Source organism: Aulostomus chinensis, chromosome 6, assembly GCF_037954235.1.
Source record: "Aulostomus chinensis isolate RoL2024-O1b breed Wild chromosome 6, RoL_Achi_v1.0, whole genome shotgun sequence".
NCBI classification, from domain to species: domain Eukaryota; kingdom Metazoa; phylum Chordata; class Actinopteri; order Syngnathiformes; family Aulostomidae; genus Aulostomus; species Aulostomus chinensis.
In genome coordinates this window covers 23,115,041-23,131,458 of record NC_141325.1, presented here as the reverse complement: position 1 = coordinate 23,131,458, position 16,418 = coordinate 23,115,041, and the positions used below count along the sequence as shown (strand labels likewise).

General features: G+C 39.1%; 1 protein-coding gene across 2 annotated transcripts in view; it reads left to right on the top strand.

Moving 5' to 3' along the window:
- The first annotated feature begins 4,389 nt into the window (after positions 1-4,389).
- adgrd2 (adhesion G protein-coupled receptor D2) overlaps positions 4,390-16,418 on the top strand; it is a 43,245-nt gene continuing 31,216 nt past the window's right edge. Inside the window, exons 1-8 of one of the 2 annotated variants that reach the window (XM_086207079.1) lie at positions 4,390-4,626; positions 4,865-4,922; positions 5,152-5,394; positions 5,503-6,132; positions 10,676-10,798; positions 11,793-11,887; positions 13,145-13,432; positions 14,875-14,986. In XM_086207079.1, the coding sequence (XP_086063205.1) occupies positions 4,582-4,626; positions 4,865-4,922; positions 5,152-5,394; positions 5,503-6,132; positions 10,676-10,798; positions 11,793-11,887; positions 13,145-13,432; positions 14,875-14,986 (1,594 nt within the window). In that variant the 5' untranslated portion in view covers positions 4,390-4,581. Of the gene's footprint in view, positions 4,627-4,864; positions 4,923-5,151; positions 5,395-5,502; positions 6,133-10,672; positions 10,799-11,792; positions 11,888-13,144; positions 13,433-14,874; positions 14,987-16,418 lie in introns of both variants that reach the window. The other variant, XM_086207078.1, reaches the window with a different exon arrangement.

Here is a 16,418-nt window from a genome sequence, read left to right as displayed (position 1 = left end):
TCTGCTCAAAATGTTGCCTTTGTTGTCATAATAAAATGCATTTTGAAAGTGAGGAGCTATAATAGTTAACATTAAATGTCCATGCAAGTATCAACAGGTGGAAGTCACTCTTTTCTTTGTTTATGAGCACCAAACAGTGAGGGAACCCATTTAAAACACAAGGAATTATTGTCATCTATTGAAGGGCCTTAACATGCTCAGACACACGTGTAATTTTGCCTGGTGAAAATGTATGTAATTTTTTTTGTGTAGCTCAGGGAATTTTGATCATTTATCATGAAAAATATAACTGTTTTCTTCTCCCCACATGGACTGAATACAAAACTTGGGTTTGATAAATGTCTCGCCCTTAAGATACCTTTTTATCTATATACTCGAAAAATCTTTTAAAAGAGATCAATGAACAGTAAATTTCATACAAGAAATACATTTAAATCAGTTTGTACAAGAATTTCAGAGACCTCTCATGAACAAACACATTTTACCAACACTTTTTACACCGCATAGTAGTTACGAAACGAGAGCTGAGTCAGAAGACAAACAAAGGACTAGGCGGAGGTACTACAGCTCCTGGGGATTGCCCTGTCGCAGCTGGTAAATAATTACATAAACAATTGCAGCACAAAGAAAAGAAACAAATACAAATACAGACTTCGGGTTACATAACATATGGAAACTCTCAAGCATCTCCTGATTCAGTTGATGAAACTATCACAGACACAGGTATCCAGTCAACATTGCTTCAGCTAATAACCTAGAGCAAACACTTACCTAATGGAGTATTGGAGAGGTTTGATCCTAAGTCGGTGTTGGAAACTGTGTTATTCCTGGTGTGTATTCCTTGTTGAAAGCAATAGTCCTAATGGAGTCTGGCTCCGGACTTTCAGCCTTACCCTCCATTGTTGTACTGTTTATGGGTTTACATTCCTCCATAACCTTGTAATTCTTGCAGCATCCTGAATAAATATATCTGTTTTTGGGCATCTGTAGTATGTCTTCTGGAATCGCAGCCATGATAAAAAAAAATAAATAAATAAATAAAAATTCTGGTTCTTTTGGTAGGTCCCTGAGCTTTGTCTCCTAACATGTTCCCTTACCTCATAATGGAAACAATCTACTTAGATTTAAAACTCATTCAGATCAGAACCATGTGCTATGTCAAACATAAAAAATTAAAACAATTAAATGTTTGGAAAAAAAATTGTAATATACTGTACATCTCAGCTTAAGTCCTTTTTGAGCTAGCTGCTAGTTATTCTTTGCTGAGCTATCACATGGTAAAATACGTTGTCCTTACAACATTTAATAACTCGCTTATTTAGCAAATATGTCAGGTAAATGGGTGTGACCCTGCCTCTTTTTCTGAAGGGCCTAGAGATCACTTTGCCCAGTGCGGAAAAGAACCTCTGAACGTCGGCGCACTTGAGCTGTTTTACAAGATGGTGCTTTAGCGAGGAGAAGATGCACTCTATAACAGCTGCATCATCCATGTTCGTCGTCACTGTCACACCCTTGACAGAGCCTCATCAGTTTAGCAGGTCTTTGAAAACAGCCTTGTCAAAAATTTTTAAATGTTTTTGGAGATACTTAAAAATTCCAGCCTCTTCAGTTTGCCCCAGATTGACCAGACAATCTATCATGTTCTGCAGCTTCTCCACAGCCAAGTCTATCTTTGCCCTCAGAAATATCCTGGAACTCACTTCTTAAGGAATATGTGAATCGTCACCTTCTTCAGGTTCTTCAGATCATCATCTGTGGTTCTTCATCCTTTGATGTGAGTGGCATATTAGTTAAAGGTACATCCTCTACTTTTGGATCCTCTTTGTGCAGACGCTGTGTCCACAACTTCATAGTCACAAGCAGTCGTTCAAGCTGGCAGTGAGCCCCAAATTTCATCTATCACTTCATTACCAGCGGGAAGATCAATATAATATACCACACCAGGCATCTGCATACATAGCAGCATGTGAAAGAGCAATGGGCATGATCACTCTGATAATGCATTTATACAATGGGTTGGCAAGTTCTTTGGTCAGCAGAACTTCCTCACAGTTTCTACTGTTTCCATCTTGGGAAAAATATGACAAAGTGTGGTTCAAGTCAATCCACCATCTTCGAAAGTAGATGTATTCCACGACACTGTAAGGGCGCAAGTCTTCACAGGTGAAAATTCCTGTGCATGCACTTACATTGATTTTAACTGTTAGATGAAGGTTTCATATTTTTTTTTGTATTTGTTTTTTGGATCTACCAATTTAACAGGGGCTATAACTTAAGAGTGCTATCAAGTAAAGTGATTGTGAATGTTTCTTGTGTTATTCTTATATATTTTTCATCTTTTCCAGCTTGCTACTGAATCCAAAATATGCCCCAACATTTGTTTTGCAACTGGGGTCGACTTGGAGCCCAGATGCTGGTGGAGGCTCCATACAGAGTGAACTGTCACTGGGCCGGTGACGGTGGCCTCGTAGGACTGCTGTCTGCATTTGTTAGGAAACATTTAGCTAAGAAACCTAAAAGCTTGTTTTGCATTTATAATTGAAACTCTTTAAAAAAAATCATCATTATTGTTAGACTTTGCAAAACCATCTCTGGATTTCAGGCTATCGACCAATTATTTAAACACGTACCTACAAGGGTTTTCACAGCAAGTCCTAGCATGACTGGGAGAGAAAGTTGTTATTGAGATAGAAATTAAGAGGAGAGCATGCGGGGAGTGATGTCCATGAGTCTTAGCCTTGAAGAGGCTTTGTTCTTGGGGCTCTTGTCCAGATTTTCACACTTTGAGCGGATACGAGGTGGAATACTAATGGCTGGCTTTGTCTCTATCAGTCTTTGTGTGGATCACTGGATTGTGGGTATGGGAATGTTAAGATCTTACTCCAGCAGCCTAACACTCATACATCAGTTTTTAGAGTGCGCAGTTTTAAATTTGACTAGATAATAATAATTTATGTTGAGATAATTTTACACTTACCAAGGTGAGCTCCGCAATGCTAAAAAGAAGTCATTACAAGGTAAGACACACGAGAAGTGACATCATGATCAAAAGGTGTGGAAAAAATAAACAGCTCAGTTAGAAAAAATGGTGAACAGTGAAAATGTTTGCTTCTGACTGCTCTCAAGGTATTCAAAATACAATGTTTTCTGAAAAAACATTAAAAAATATTCAAATCTAAGATTCATCCTGTATTCGTGCTATTGAATGATTAAAAAAAAAAGTTTTATTTTTGCTTGTGTGCAAACCATGGATGGACCACATATTGAAGGTGAGATCTTGTCCCATACCAATTTTCTCCACATTGAAGGTGAGGAGGTTACAGACTTGCAAATAAGAGGATTGAAATGTTAAATGGAACAATTACAATTGAGGTACTGGAAATACTGCATCGCTGTTGTATGTCTCTGCAATCCCTCCTTGAGTCACAGTGGCCATTCTCACCAACTTTGAAGAAATTCTTGTGTTCCTCAGATATTGTGTCATTGAGAATGAGATGAATAGATGGACAGACAATCCAAAAACAATGTCTCTGGCCTGCAGTTGAATGCATAAAACAAAGTAAATCTGTTTCTGTCTGTTACTATCTGTTACATGTAAAACGAAAAAAGCCCAGGCAGATGTTATGAGCAGTCTAGACTGAGGATTTGCAAAGACATAGTACACAGTCTTTCAATCTGCAAGCCTTTGTGTAAAACCTGCCTGAAGTATTCTAACATAAATTGTACAAAGACGTAAAAAGGCATAAAGAAGCTTTCTAAAGCATGTGGCACAAAACATAAGTCAAAATTCAGTTTACTGTGCAATGACAGCATGGGTAGTATTCATCTTTTATTGACAAAGAAGTGCAGCGTGCAAAACAGAAAAACAGATGTTCAAGTTAACTTTAGAGAGCCCAGCAGAAGACATAAATAAGAGCTGTGTGGTAAAAATGTCTGTCACCCTGCTGCTTTTGATGAACTCTATGCACCAAATGCTTGACACTGCTTGCGTAAGTAGAGTTCTTTTAAAAAATGACTGCATTTGCATGACAAAGCAGATGGCTTCACGGTGTTAAAGAGGGAGGGGTATGGGGGTCTGAGGGGAGGTAGAAGGAAGGAGGGAAGCGATGGATTGGGACTCTAAACAGAGACACTGGGATTGCTGATTCTCTCCCAGTCTGAAGATTCTGAGGCTCAACTGGATATGCTCGAGACTGAGGCTGAGGTACTGGAAGACAAGTCTGGATGGATTTGCCTTCGATTTTCCCTTACATGTGGAAATTGTTTCCAGATTACTTAAGGACTTAGTTTCTTCTGTTGCGGTGGGGGTGGGGGGTGGGGGGGGGATCTGATGATGACAGTATCTTTGGATATACATTCTCTGGGTTATATTTGTGAAATCTACCTTTTTTGCTTTGATTCTTCCAAATGGCTTTTTGAGAAATAAGGATTTCAGTTCACTTTGTTTCTTGTCAGAGATACAAAGTTTTTTGTTTTGGATTTTGTTTCCTGAAGTGCCGTACATCTGGACTTCGAGGAATCTTCATCATACCAAAGCCAATCAAAGGTTTTATTTCAGCTGGACTCCAGACTGATTTAGAGATGACAGGAGCCCTGTGTACCGGACTCATACTCTTTTCTGTTGTGGTAATGGCTTACTCCTTCTGTAATGCATTATATAACACAATCATGCAGACTGTTTTTTTCTGTTTTACACATGGCCATATGACTTAATTCTGTGAATTGTTTTGTCTAATAATGCATCCATATATGTGTTCTGGCCCAAACAGAGATGTGTTCTTGCCTACCAACAATAGTTGATATTGGGAGATTGTTTTATACAACTATTTGAAAAACAAAGTAAACTTGATTTCTTTTCCCATAGGTGGTGTGTGGAAGTGAGCCAACAAATATTGGGACAGACGGAGAAGGAGACTCACATGGTGAGCCAACAATATTAATCACTTTTATTCACCAGCAGACTCAATTTACTGCACTGGCTTGTCTTCCAACCTTCAATCTCTTTACCCCCAATCTTTTTACCTTTGCCATCCAGTTACTCACAATAACTAAGATAATCATTAATTTTATCCATATCAGATCTACACCTCCCTCTTTTATAATTAATAATGGCTGCCTTGGGTCCAAATGCTTTTGTTCCTGTCTTTCCAGCACAGTCCAGACTGGTTCACCTAACGTCACACTGGGCCTTCCAACTGGTCAATGACTCACTGGCCTATTCAAGGGCTGACAGCTTCTGCAAAAGCCAGTTCAGCTCCCTTGCCTCCTTGGACCAATCAGAGGACCATGAGGGAGCCCTGGAGTTACTGCACCAGGCTGGACTTCAGTTGAACCTTTGGGTCAAAGATCCCAGTAGATCAGCACCAAACAAGCCCTTGGCCCTCTCCAAGCAATGTGAGTGTGATATGTGGAACAGCAGGTCCATTTTGAAATGTAATGCTGAATATAAAGGCTAAATCCTTCCCCATAAATATCTAATTGAATGATTATATTTGTGTTTAGATTTACAGTTCTCTGCTCTGAACTTCCCAAAGGAATCCCATGAGGGCTTTGCTCGTATCAACATGTCCTTTCCCGCCCTGTCATCCATCAGTGTTTGTGTTCGTGTTCAGTGGGACCCAGCATGGACTGAGGTGTCTACCATCTTCTCCTATGCTGCTCCTGTCTTTACTAATGAGTTCCAGCTACGAGGCCAAGAGGACATGCAGGGACGCATTCTACTTGCACTCATCATTCATGGGAAACACCTACCATATAAGGCATCTTTCCCAAATGATGGGGCGTGGCATCATGTCTGTGTCACATGGGGTCAGAGCAGTGGTCACTGGGCTATCTATGTGGATGGGGACAAGAAGGACATGGGCTCAGGTATGGACACCTCAAGAGATATCCATGGTGATGGGATATTCATCCTGGGCCAAGACCAAGACTCTTTTGGGGGGAATTTCACCGAGCCCTTTGTTGGGAATATCACTGACTTGAATGTTTGGAATATTTCTCTGGAAACAATGCATGTCCGTGCCCTCAATGCATGTTCAGTCACAACCCAGGACATGCTCTTCAGCTGGAGCATTGACCATCTGAGCAGACACCCAGTGGTCAAAGAGGTGCATGCTCTTCTCTTTTGCCCAGGTAAGGCCACATTCCGCACCTCTCGTGTCCCAAGCTGACTATTTGTGGAATCTGCATTACATTATGAGTCACCAAGGGTTCACGTATGTAACTTGAACACAATGTTCCTGTTCATTTTTAAACAGAGCAACTGTAAGGTTTGGTTATTTCTGTGTTGTCTCCGCTTCAAAGTGTCAGTGGTCAAAATAAACATAAAGTTTAAAATAAAGAAGCAGGTCATCAAAATTAATTTTAACATAAAAGGACATAAAAGTTAATACACTCACTTCTTTTGAATTGGTCCGAGGGGAAGGGGGATTATGATATTTTAACAATCTATGGTAGATAGTAGGATCTATGTTCCTTTGGGTTATAAAGCCAAAACATTAAGTCATCAGCAAGCACAAGTAACAATTTAGTGAGAATCAGAAAACTATAATTGTATGCCTTGGATTGCTCAAAACACAGCAGGTGTTCTGTCCTATGTGATTACAGTCCCTAGAGAGTGTTGAAGAGGATACTGTGATGCTCCTTAGGTTACGGGGTGGATTATACCATGCATGTAAGGATGGATGAAAGCAGACCATTTTAGCCGCCGTTGAGGTGTTCCTTTGAGTTGAACGTGAGTCACTGCAGCATGAGGAGGAGCTGCAGCTTTTCTCTGATCTGTCTGAAGAAGGCAGTCACTGTAATATGTAAAAATTTGTGTTAGTGAGCACTTCAACTTTGCCAAAATCCACCTGACAGAAACGGCATATCAGCATACTGATTTAACAGCTGGATAACTGCAGAGAGGAGCCTTGAACAGGTCACCATGAAGATTATTCTAAAATGTGAAATTCTATCTAGTAAAATTGTGCAGTGAGTCCAACACAGAAGTTACAATCATCATGGGTTCCCTTTACTCAAAAGCAACAGGATTTTTTTAAGTTCGATTTTAGATTTAGAATGTCTCAGGAGTAAACAAAGTTTATGAGATATACACATTTACACTTTATGTTTTGAAATACAATATTCCCAAATTTACACCACTCTTAAGGTTTTTAAAGCACAAACATGATATCCATCCATCCATTTTCTTACTCTTATCCTCGTGGGGGGGTGGGGGGCGGAGCCTATCTCAGGACCTTTCCGGTGAGAGGCGGGGTACACCCTGGATGGGTTGCCAGTCCATCGCAGGGCCAACACATATAGACAGACAACCATTCACACTCATAGCCACGCCTACGATCAATTAGAGTATCAGTCAGCCTCGTCCCCTCTTGCATGTCTTTGGACTGTGGGAGGAAGCTGGAGTACCAGGAGAGAACCCACGCAGGCACAGGGAGAACATGCAAACTCTACACAGAAAGATCCCGTGTCCGTGCTGGGACTCGAACCTGGAACCTTCTTGCTGTGAGGGGACAGTGCTAACCACCGTGTCGAGGTAGAGTTATTAAAGTTAGCATTATCCTATGAAGTAATTATACCTGGTAGACAAGACTTCAACGTCACCACAACTTTTGTCAGAGCTCCTGCTTTTTTCAATATCGTTATTTTTTAAAAATTGATGTTCTTAAAGACCCACAAAGGCTTGGAAAATCAAAAGTGATGTATTCACTATGCTGTTGAATTAAAATCTTAAAGTACTTTGAGGCACATAATTTATGCAGAAATTTTAAAAGTGCAATGTCAGCATTTATACCTCCTGGTCTGTAGGTGTCTCACCAACTCTTGCTGCATTCATCTCTTCTACTGGTTACCAGGTAATAAGACAGACAATTGATGTGGTCTATACATCTCATGAAGTGAAGTCACACACTTACAATAACAATTGGAAACTGTCAGAGGATGAAGTTAGGAACTCATGCAATTGCCATCGTTAGTTAGCAAACGTTAGCTTACTTGTTCAGCAGGAAAGTGACCACCTCAGAATGGCTTCAGCCCCCTTAGCTCTTTCAGCTTAGACCAACATAGACCCCTGTCTTGTTCCTTTGTTGATCCAACAGTATTTGAGATGGATAACACGTCATTTTACCCCAATACTTCTTTTTCAAGTAAATTTCACTCTGCACTTCTTTTAGAAGTTCTGTAGATGTACTTTTCTTATATTTGTTCTTTTTAAGTACTTTTTTCATGAAATTGTTGTCTCTTGCTCCTTTAACTTAACTTAAAACCCTTTCAAAGTAAAACACTGACTCTAAGACAAGCAAGCCAGACATTCAACAATGTTGACTTAATACTTGGTTCATTCCAAAACTTCTCTATTACAACGATGGCCATTTCAGGGCTACAGAAATGCCTATTGTAACGATTTGCCTCCTGCCATGTGGCACATCGCCTTCATATAAAGTTGATCAGGTTGTGAATTGTGGCCTGCGGAATAAGTACACCTTTTGCAAGCACTGGAACACACTGTTGTACACACCAATCCAGCATCCAAAAACATGCTCGATGAGAGATGAAGTTTTCCAGCATCCAAAGAATTGTTTGCAGCACGGGGCCGTGGGTTATCATGCTGCCATATGAGCATAAAGTGGTGCATGAAAGGCCTCAGGATCTTGTCATGATATATCTGTACGTTCTGTACCTGTGATCATTGTACATAGAGCTTATCCCTGCCCATACCATTACCTTCTCTCCATTGCAGGTGGCACTGAAGGGGAGCATTTGCTCACTCAACACCCCAGTGAGCTCAATGAGATCTCACATCAGCTTCTCTGATGGTTTCTGACTTAATTTGTATCAAAATTCTTTGATTATGCAAAACATCTGTTGAATGAACTGGTTTGGTGGCTGGTCCACTTGGTATGACAGATAAGGAAGCTTTGTTTGGTGGTCCTGGGTGGGCGTGGTCACATGTGGCCTGGATTGGGGTGGTTTTGAAGTGGACACTGAAGTCACAGGCAATGGCCAAGAGGACATTACTGCAGTCAGCATGCCAAATGCACTCTCCCTCCAAACCTGTGACATCTGATTCTATCATATTATAACAGAACTGCACAATTTATGACCATCCATAGGATTCATTGGGATCATTGAATAGGCTTTCTTTTTTCCTTTTTTTTTCTGTTGCTTGGAAGAAGGTAGGTGGTTCACCGTAGCTAAACATAACATCCATCCATCCATTTTCTATATTTTTCTTATCAGTTAAGGGGGCTGGAGCCTATCCCAGCTCACTTTGGGCAAGAGGCAGGGTACATCTTGGACGGGTCCCCAGTCCTTGGCAGCTTGACATGACATAACACTTTGTTTTATGGCAAAAATGCATCACTGAGCTGCACACTCTGGAATTTTGAGGTGCTCATTTGTCCTAAGAAAGGTTGCAAACATATGGCAAAGTAAGACAACATTGTCACGGACATTAAAAGGATAATGTCATTTTTTTTTTCAATCTGTTCTATTTTCAGAACTTTTATTACCTCAGTGAGCAATGGAAGTGACCATTTTTGAAATCGCTTTAGCATAAAGTAAAGGCATAGCTGTCAGCAGCCCTACAGTATGCTTTTCATATTGATGTGCTCAGGTTGTTATTATTATTCACATAGATTAAAAAAGAGCATAAATGGATCCAGGTCAAAAAAATTTAAGTTAATAGGCAGTACATTAAAAACTGAAGAAGCACAAAGCAAGTTGTGGTGACATTGAATTCCAGTGCCCACTTTTTTTTTTGTACATAATTTTAGTGTAACTGAAACTATTACATTTACACTTCAGAAATCATGAAAGTACAGACATGTGCAGAACTTATCTTGTAAAACTCAAATGGTTATTAGTCATGGAGCTTATTTTCTGCAGTGATCAAAAATCAGCTGTAAAAGTCCTATCGGGTTTTGGAGGAAGGAACATTTGGTGATGCTAAATTCTGGGTTGATCAACAAAAAATGAATGTGGCATTCCTGCATTGGAGTTTGGACAAGAATAGGGTGCGTGGCTCAAGAGGTAGATTGGCTTTCAAGTATTTGGATTTACAGTACTAGTTTAATCGCAAACCAAATGAGCCACAGGAATGTTGCCTTTGTAAAAGATAAAAACAGGTCGTTTCATATACAAAATACAGATAACTTTTGTTGTAATTTGGCACTTTAAAATAAAATTGACTTGAATACACATATTGTATCTTAAAAGCTTGGAATGCATGTCCCCATAATTTGGAATAATGTGTTCTTGTTATGGAGTTATGATTTCTACAATTGACCATGAACATTGCTTCTTCTTGTTAAAGACGTCCAGACTTTCACTTAAAATGTTCGAGGGCAGCTTCCATTTATTCTTTTGTATCTCTCTTTTGGGGTCTCAACTCATATCTTCTCTTGTGACATCCAGTCATAACTGTAGTTGTTGAATTTTATGTCCTGACAGCACATAATGGAGGGATGGTGGTGGAGGTGGAGGAGGGACTACAGCTTCTAACAGTGACTCACCTGCTCATTTCCCCATGATAGATCTGTCCAGTCTTTTTACACAGTGTGAATCTGAGTTTGACCTGTGCTCAACTGGCATGTAATTGCAACAGTGCGATTGCTTGATGTTTGACTCCTGTCTGCTTCTCTCTGTTTGTGTGTTTGTGTGACTCTGTTAGTAGCTGTGCACCAGCAGATGGAGCTACAGGGTTGCAGGATGCTGCAGAGCTGGTCAGATCAGCTTCCAGTGTTCAGCATGGCAGACTGCTCAATGCCACTTCCCTTTATCTGTATAAGCAGCAGAGGTTAGTCTAAACCTGTATTAACAGAACACATCAGGCTATGGCAATTTTCAAAAAATTTGCACATCAAAAGTCAGTTAGGCCTAATGATTGGCACTACTGTACATGGTTATGCTTTCAAACATTTATAGTAATATAGAAATCTTGTACTGAGCAATGTCTCTTGACCGACATTGACTTGACATTGAATGTTTGTGTAGTCATTTACTTTTCTATATTTGTATCTGATGATTTGTTTGTTTTTTGCCAGGATTTAGTGAGAGGGTATACATTCCTTATCCACATAGTGACCTTATTTTTCTTAAGAAATCACTGATGTGGCTGATTGGTTTTCCATGATCTCATCCATACTGCCAAGTTATAGTTCAGTACTAAATTACTGAATTCAGTTGTTGTTGACCTAAATATGCAATTGGGCTGTAAAAAAAAAAACCATCACGCATAAATTAAATGTAGAGAGCGTAGAATGTGATACATTCTCGTAGCTCCCTCTGATTTATTTTTCCCAAAAATAACAAAATAACTCAGGGTTTGAAATCTCTTCGTGCTCAGTGTTGCATTGTAATTACCATAAACATTGCAGCCTCATGAAGGGACTACCAGTTTCTGTCGTTATGCTACAACACACAAGAGGCTATAAAAACTAATGCGTCACAAAGTGAAGTGATAAATCCTTTTGTCCATTGGGAAACTACATAACAGGGAGTTAATGAGATGTTTAAAGGAAATATTCATTATTGTACCATTTCATTATTCACTGGTCAATTGCTGAAGGATGGCTATTAATATAGTTACTTGAATGACGTGCTTGAGTGACTGAAAAGAAAAAAAAAGTGTAAAAAAACTGAACAAGATGCTATAAGTCAGATCACCGGAGGTCAGTTATTCAGTGTGATATTCTGGGACAGACTCCTCCACTTGAAGGATGTGCTTTCTGAGCAGCAGAGCATCCGGCTATTACATCACCTGCGCTGATGCCATGTTGTTTTTGGCACAGAGCGTTATCTGAAGATGAAGCAGATAAGTGATTCCCAGAGCTCCAAGCCCACGGCCTTTATGAACCATCTGATGAAGCTTTCCAATAAAAGCCAGGTAGACAACACACATATATTCATCTGAATAAAACTCTCCCCCTTTACTGACTGGCTTCTGGTTCGTCTCTACTAACTGATAATGGCATTTATTTGCTGTTACATCATTTAAGGGTTTCAATTTGCAGAATGATTTATGTGCATTTTGACTTAAGAAGGCTGTTTTCACATTCATCTGTTTAACATTTCTCTGTGCTGACTGTAAATCTCAGCCAAAGGCGAATACCTATGAGCGTGATTTGTGACCTGACTAACAGCTTAGAGGTCAGTCATGGTCTGGAATATAAGAAAGTGTGAAAAAGTGAAACTCTATGCTTAAGCGCCTAAAACTGTTAATTAGCTTGACTATGAATTGTCATTAAAGCTTTTGAAGTTAGAAATAATTCGGAACTTTTCAATTAGGAGTATATGTAATATTTTGGATTAAAAAGAGTACATTCAGCTCTTCCTTCTTCAGTTTTCAAATGGCTTTTAGTGTACTTGCCACATTTGACAACTGTGTCTCATGTTTGTATTTCAACCAGAGTTCTTAAGAGTCATTTAGGTTGGAAAATTAAATTCACCATTCAAGTCTTGAAGATGTGTATATGTTGCACTTAATCATTTTAAAGGTTAGAGATAAAATAATATTTATTGAATCTTCCTGAGAAATGCTGGCTTTTTAACATGAGCTGTCATTTCAACTCCACAACACAACTTCTTAATCTACGCAAAATCATGAAATGATATTTGCTGTATTTGGTCTCTCTTGGCTTCAATATTAGCTATTAAGTAATTATGATGAAAACATACAGGGTTAAAGATAAAATGTTTGAGGATGCACATTGTTCGATTTTTTTTGCCAATATTTACGAATGATATTCTGAAAAACATATCCAAACATTGTGGATTTGAGCAAGTAATGCTTTTCTTTAATTCAAAAGTATTAATTACTACCATTAACTTTACATTTACTCTATTGCCTACTCATCCTGAACTACAGATGAGTTGAGAAGAGGGCCAAAAAAATTTTAAAAAATCACCAATATCTGCAATTTTTTGCAGTAGTAATACTGTAATGTTTTTGAAAACTACAGTTTTTCATATTCTGATTTTAAGAAAAAACACCTCAGACGTGATAAAGTCTTTGTCTGCACATATTTGGTTTAGCTAACCTTAAGAGCGCTTAAGAAGTGTTAAGATAGCTTGTCCTCCCTTTCAGAACATAACAATGTAGGCAGATCTGTACTTCTATTTAATCCACTGTCACCATTTTCAGCCAGTACTGGGGCAGCGGCCTGTAGGGCTAAGCAGCCTGGCTGAGGCGTCTGCCCTGCTGGATGTGTCAGTCCAGGCCTTGGAAGACTCCCAGCAGGATGGGTTGCAGCCATCAGACATGGTGTCCCTCATCCAGCTCCTTTCTCTGGCTGCTGATGCTCCTGTACAGCCTTCTGATGCCACTACCCCCAGCCAGGAGAACATCCAGGAGCTCAGTCATCACTTTATCAGTGTGGCCGACAGCATCATCAGCCAGGACAATGCCTTCAAGTGGCAAGCCATCAAAGAGGTAGCACACACAGCACTGCACCTTTTCATCTTTTCTTTTTTTTTTTAATTGCATGATGACTCTGTAAATGTGCAATGTCTTTTAAAATTTGTTTTTTCTTCAAAGAGACACAAAAATGAACAGCATTTTTACAATCTGTTAAATGTATTTAACAGGATAAAGGATTTGCCTGCACAAATCTACCTTAAGAATCGATGCATGTAAAAACTGTCAAAAAGATTACCTTAGTTATCATAACTGCTAAACCATGAGTCCCATTTTTATGCTTTTATTGAGTTGAAAATTACATAATGTAATCTTTAATCTCTGATTTTAGAACAACTCTTCAGATAATGACTATTTGATAACAGAAGCAATACAAGCTTGTTAAGTTAATGCTTCAAAGCTTATATATTACGAAATGTGATTTCCAGGGTCAAAAAATAACAGCATTACAAACAAGAATATCTACATACAAAAAAATGCCACCAAAGAAGCCTGGGAGTAAGTTTTAATCTTATAAAAAAACAAGGATAGTTTTTGTTAATATGGGACCTAACACAGTTGACTGTGCCCGACTCAAAATCTGTGCCGGATTAATTAGAACTGATTGACACCTAAGCATTATTATTCCCACAACCGAGGTTGAAGAGGCTGCTGCTTTAATATCTTATTTCCACTAGAGGGCAGTATGCTTCTATACATACATGACAACAGAGGTTAATCAGACTGTGATACAGGGCTGATAAGTGTTTTCACTGCATTAAACAGTTCATTATTAATAAATATATTTCTCAACAAAACTTTATTTTCACATTCATATTCTGCACATTACCTCGGAGAAAATCCACAGTCACAAAATCACAGGAAAATTGCCACAGGAATGTGAAAGCCAACTTCTACCCAGCCATCCAGCAGGTTCAAACCTAGAGCTATTCTCCAACCACTGTGCCAGTGGGCATCGTTTTGTCACTTGATGTGTGTCGCCTGAAGTGTGTGGATTTGTACGGAGGCTGCCTCATGAAAAGTGTTGTGTTTTTATCAGCACTTACCTCCCTTCCCCCAGGCCTCTAAGCACTCCAAGGCCACCTCAGCCCAGACTCAATGGATGAGAATCCCTTTGAAAAACTGTGGCTGTACTCTTCCACAAACATCCCTCGCTCTGCTGCCAGCTCTATATCCAAGGCTCAGCTCTTAGATGGGCACATTGAATTCAGAATTAGAGGTTTCAAATCAGACAATGGCGAAATTGCACCCTGCATTATAGGCATATCCATTGAACTCTGTGCCCTCCTCGGCAAAACTGCTCCCACAATCTGGAGAACGGATAACAATGCTGAAAGCATTTTCTAACTGTGATATCTGAATGGTCATTTTGAAAAGTGTACTCTGTTTTAGGAGAGTTTAGCATAGCAGAGTGATTGAGTGTTGCCGTTGACATGCAGGTGCTCCATGTGTTTTAGGTGGTGAACGGCCCCATGGATGTGGTCAAGAGTATTGACCAGATGGTGACCAGCTTCAGCCCACGCTTAATGACAGAAACTGATCACCTAACGATTCAAAGCCCCAACATCAGTGAGCCTCATACACACAATGATATAAATATTATATTTGTTTGAGCCAGGTCCTCCTTCATCACCCAGGTGCTCTAGAAAACTGGCTACAACAAGGAGAAAGCTATTATGCAGCTAAAGCTCAGTTCCATTTCAGAATTTTACTTTGAAGTGTTTTTCCTGCCATCTGTCTCTGTTCCTTTAAAAATGTGTCAATGTCTTCTGTACAAATTAATACTATGCACCAAAATATCCATTAGTCCTGCCTAATTACCCATTAAATTCTTTCAGTTTTTGCTATTAAGCCTTATTAATCAAGGTTGAACATAAACTATTGTCGCTCATTGGAAAGCCTTCCCACCTAGCCTGGAAAACACAAGTTCACAAGTGATTTAATATTGATATGGAAGTGGATAATGATTGCTTTGTCACAGTGTTTATTTCATTATTAGAACAAACTGGTTTGTCTCAAATACAGAGAACCCACTCCCTGTTTTAACCAACCCATCAACCTTGAGCTGACACATGGCATCAAAATTAGATATTTTTTCCCTTCTCCACAAAATCCTTTTTATCATTTCAATTTGTCAAGTCAGTCTTATATGTCTAGCGCCAAAATCACAACAAAAGTTATCTCATGACACTTTACAAGTAGAGCAGCTCTAGCACCACACTCCTTAAATGAATTTACACCCAAAAATTTTCCATGAGCAAGCACATCAAAACAAAAACCTTCCTTTAAACAGGCAGGAACATCGCGCAGATCCAGGCTCGATGGGAATGGCCATCTGCTTTGATCGGTTGTGGGGAAAGAGAACAGGAATAATGCCATTATCAAGTAGCTTTTCAATTACTATCACTGGACATCACACAATTGAAGAAAATGAGAGATTATAGATATTTATCTGGTCGTGCTTTTGCAAAATTTATGGAACTCCACCATTCTGTGAGTCAATTCCATGACAATGTTGCTCTAAATTCAACGGACGCTTAATTTTATTTAGAGTTGAATAATGACTCATTTTTGTAATATTTCTCAATTAAACCGTACTGGCATTAACCAGTTGGTTTAAATGGTGTTCCATTTTCATTGAATGGTAAAATAATGATTCCCAGATTCTCAGGTTTAACATCTTAGGGAAAGTGGCCCAACAACACAGTAACTAATGCCATGTAGAGCTCTGAGTTCCAGAATTAGTTGAAAAAAAAAAAAGATTGCATCCAGTCCTTAATTAGACCTGCAGAGAGTGGCAAAACTGCCAAGGTCATTTGGTTTTACTGAAGTATAAAATTTAGTGTCATCTGCTTTAAAATGGTGAGATGTATAATGAAATTGACTAATCATTTAGCCCATGTGAATCACGAAGAATAATATTGAATATATATATATATGAATTATACTATACAGTAGTTAACAGAGTTAGATGAGAGAGATAGACTTTAAGTGCTAGTAT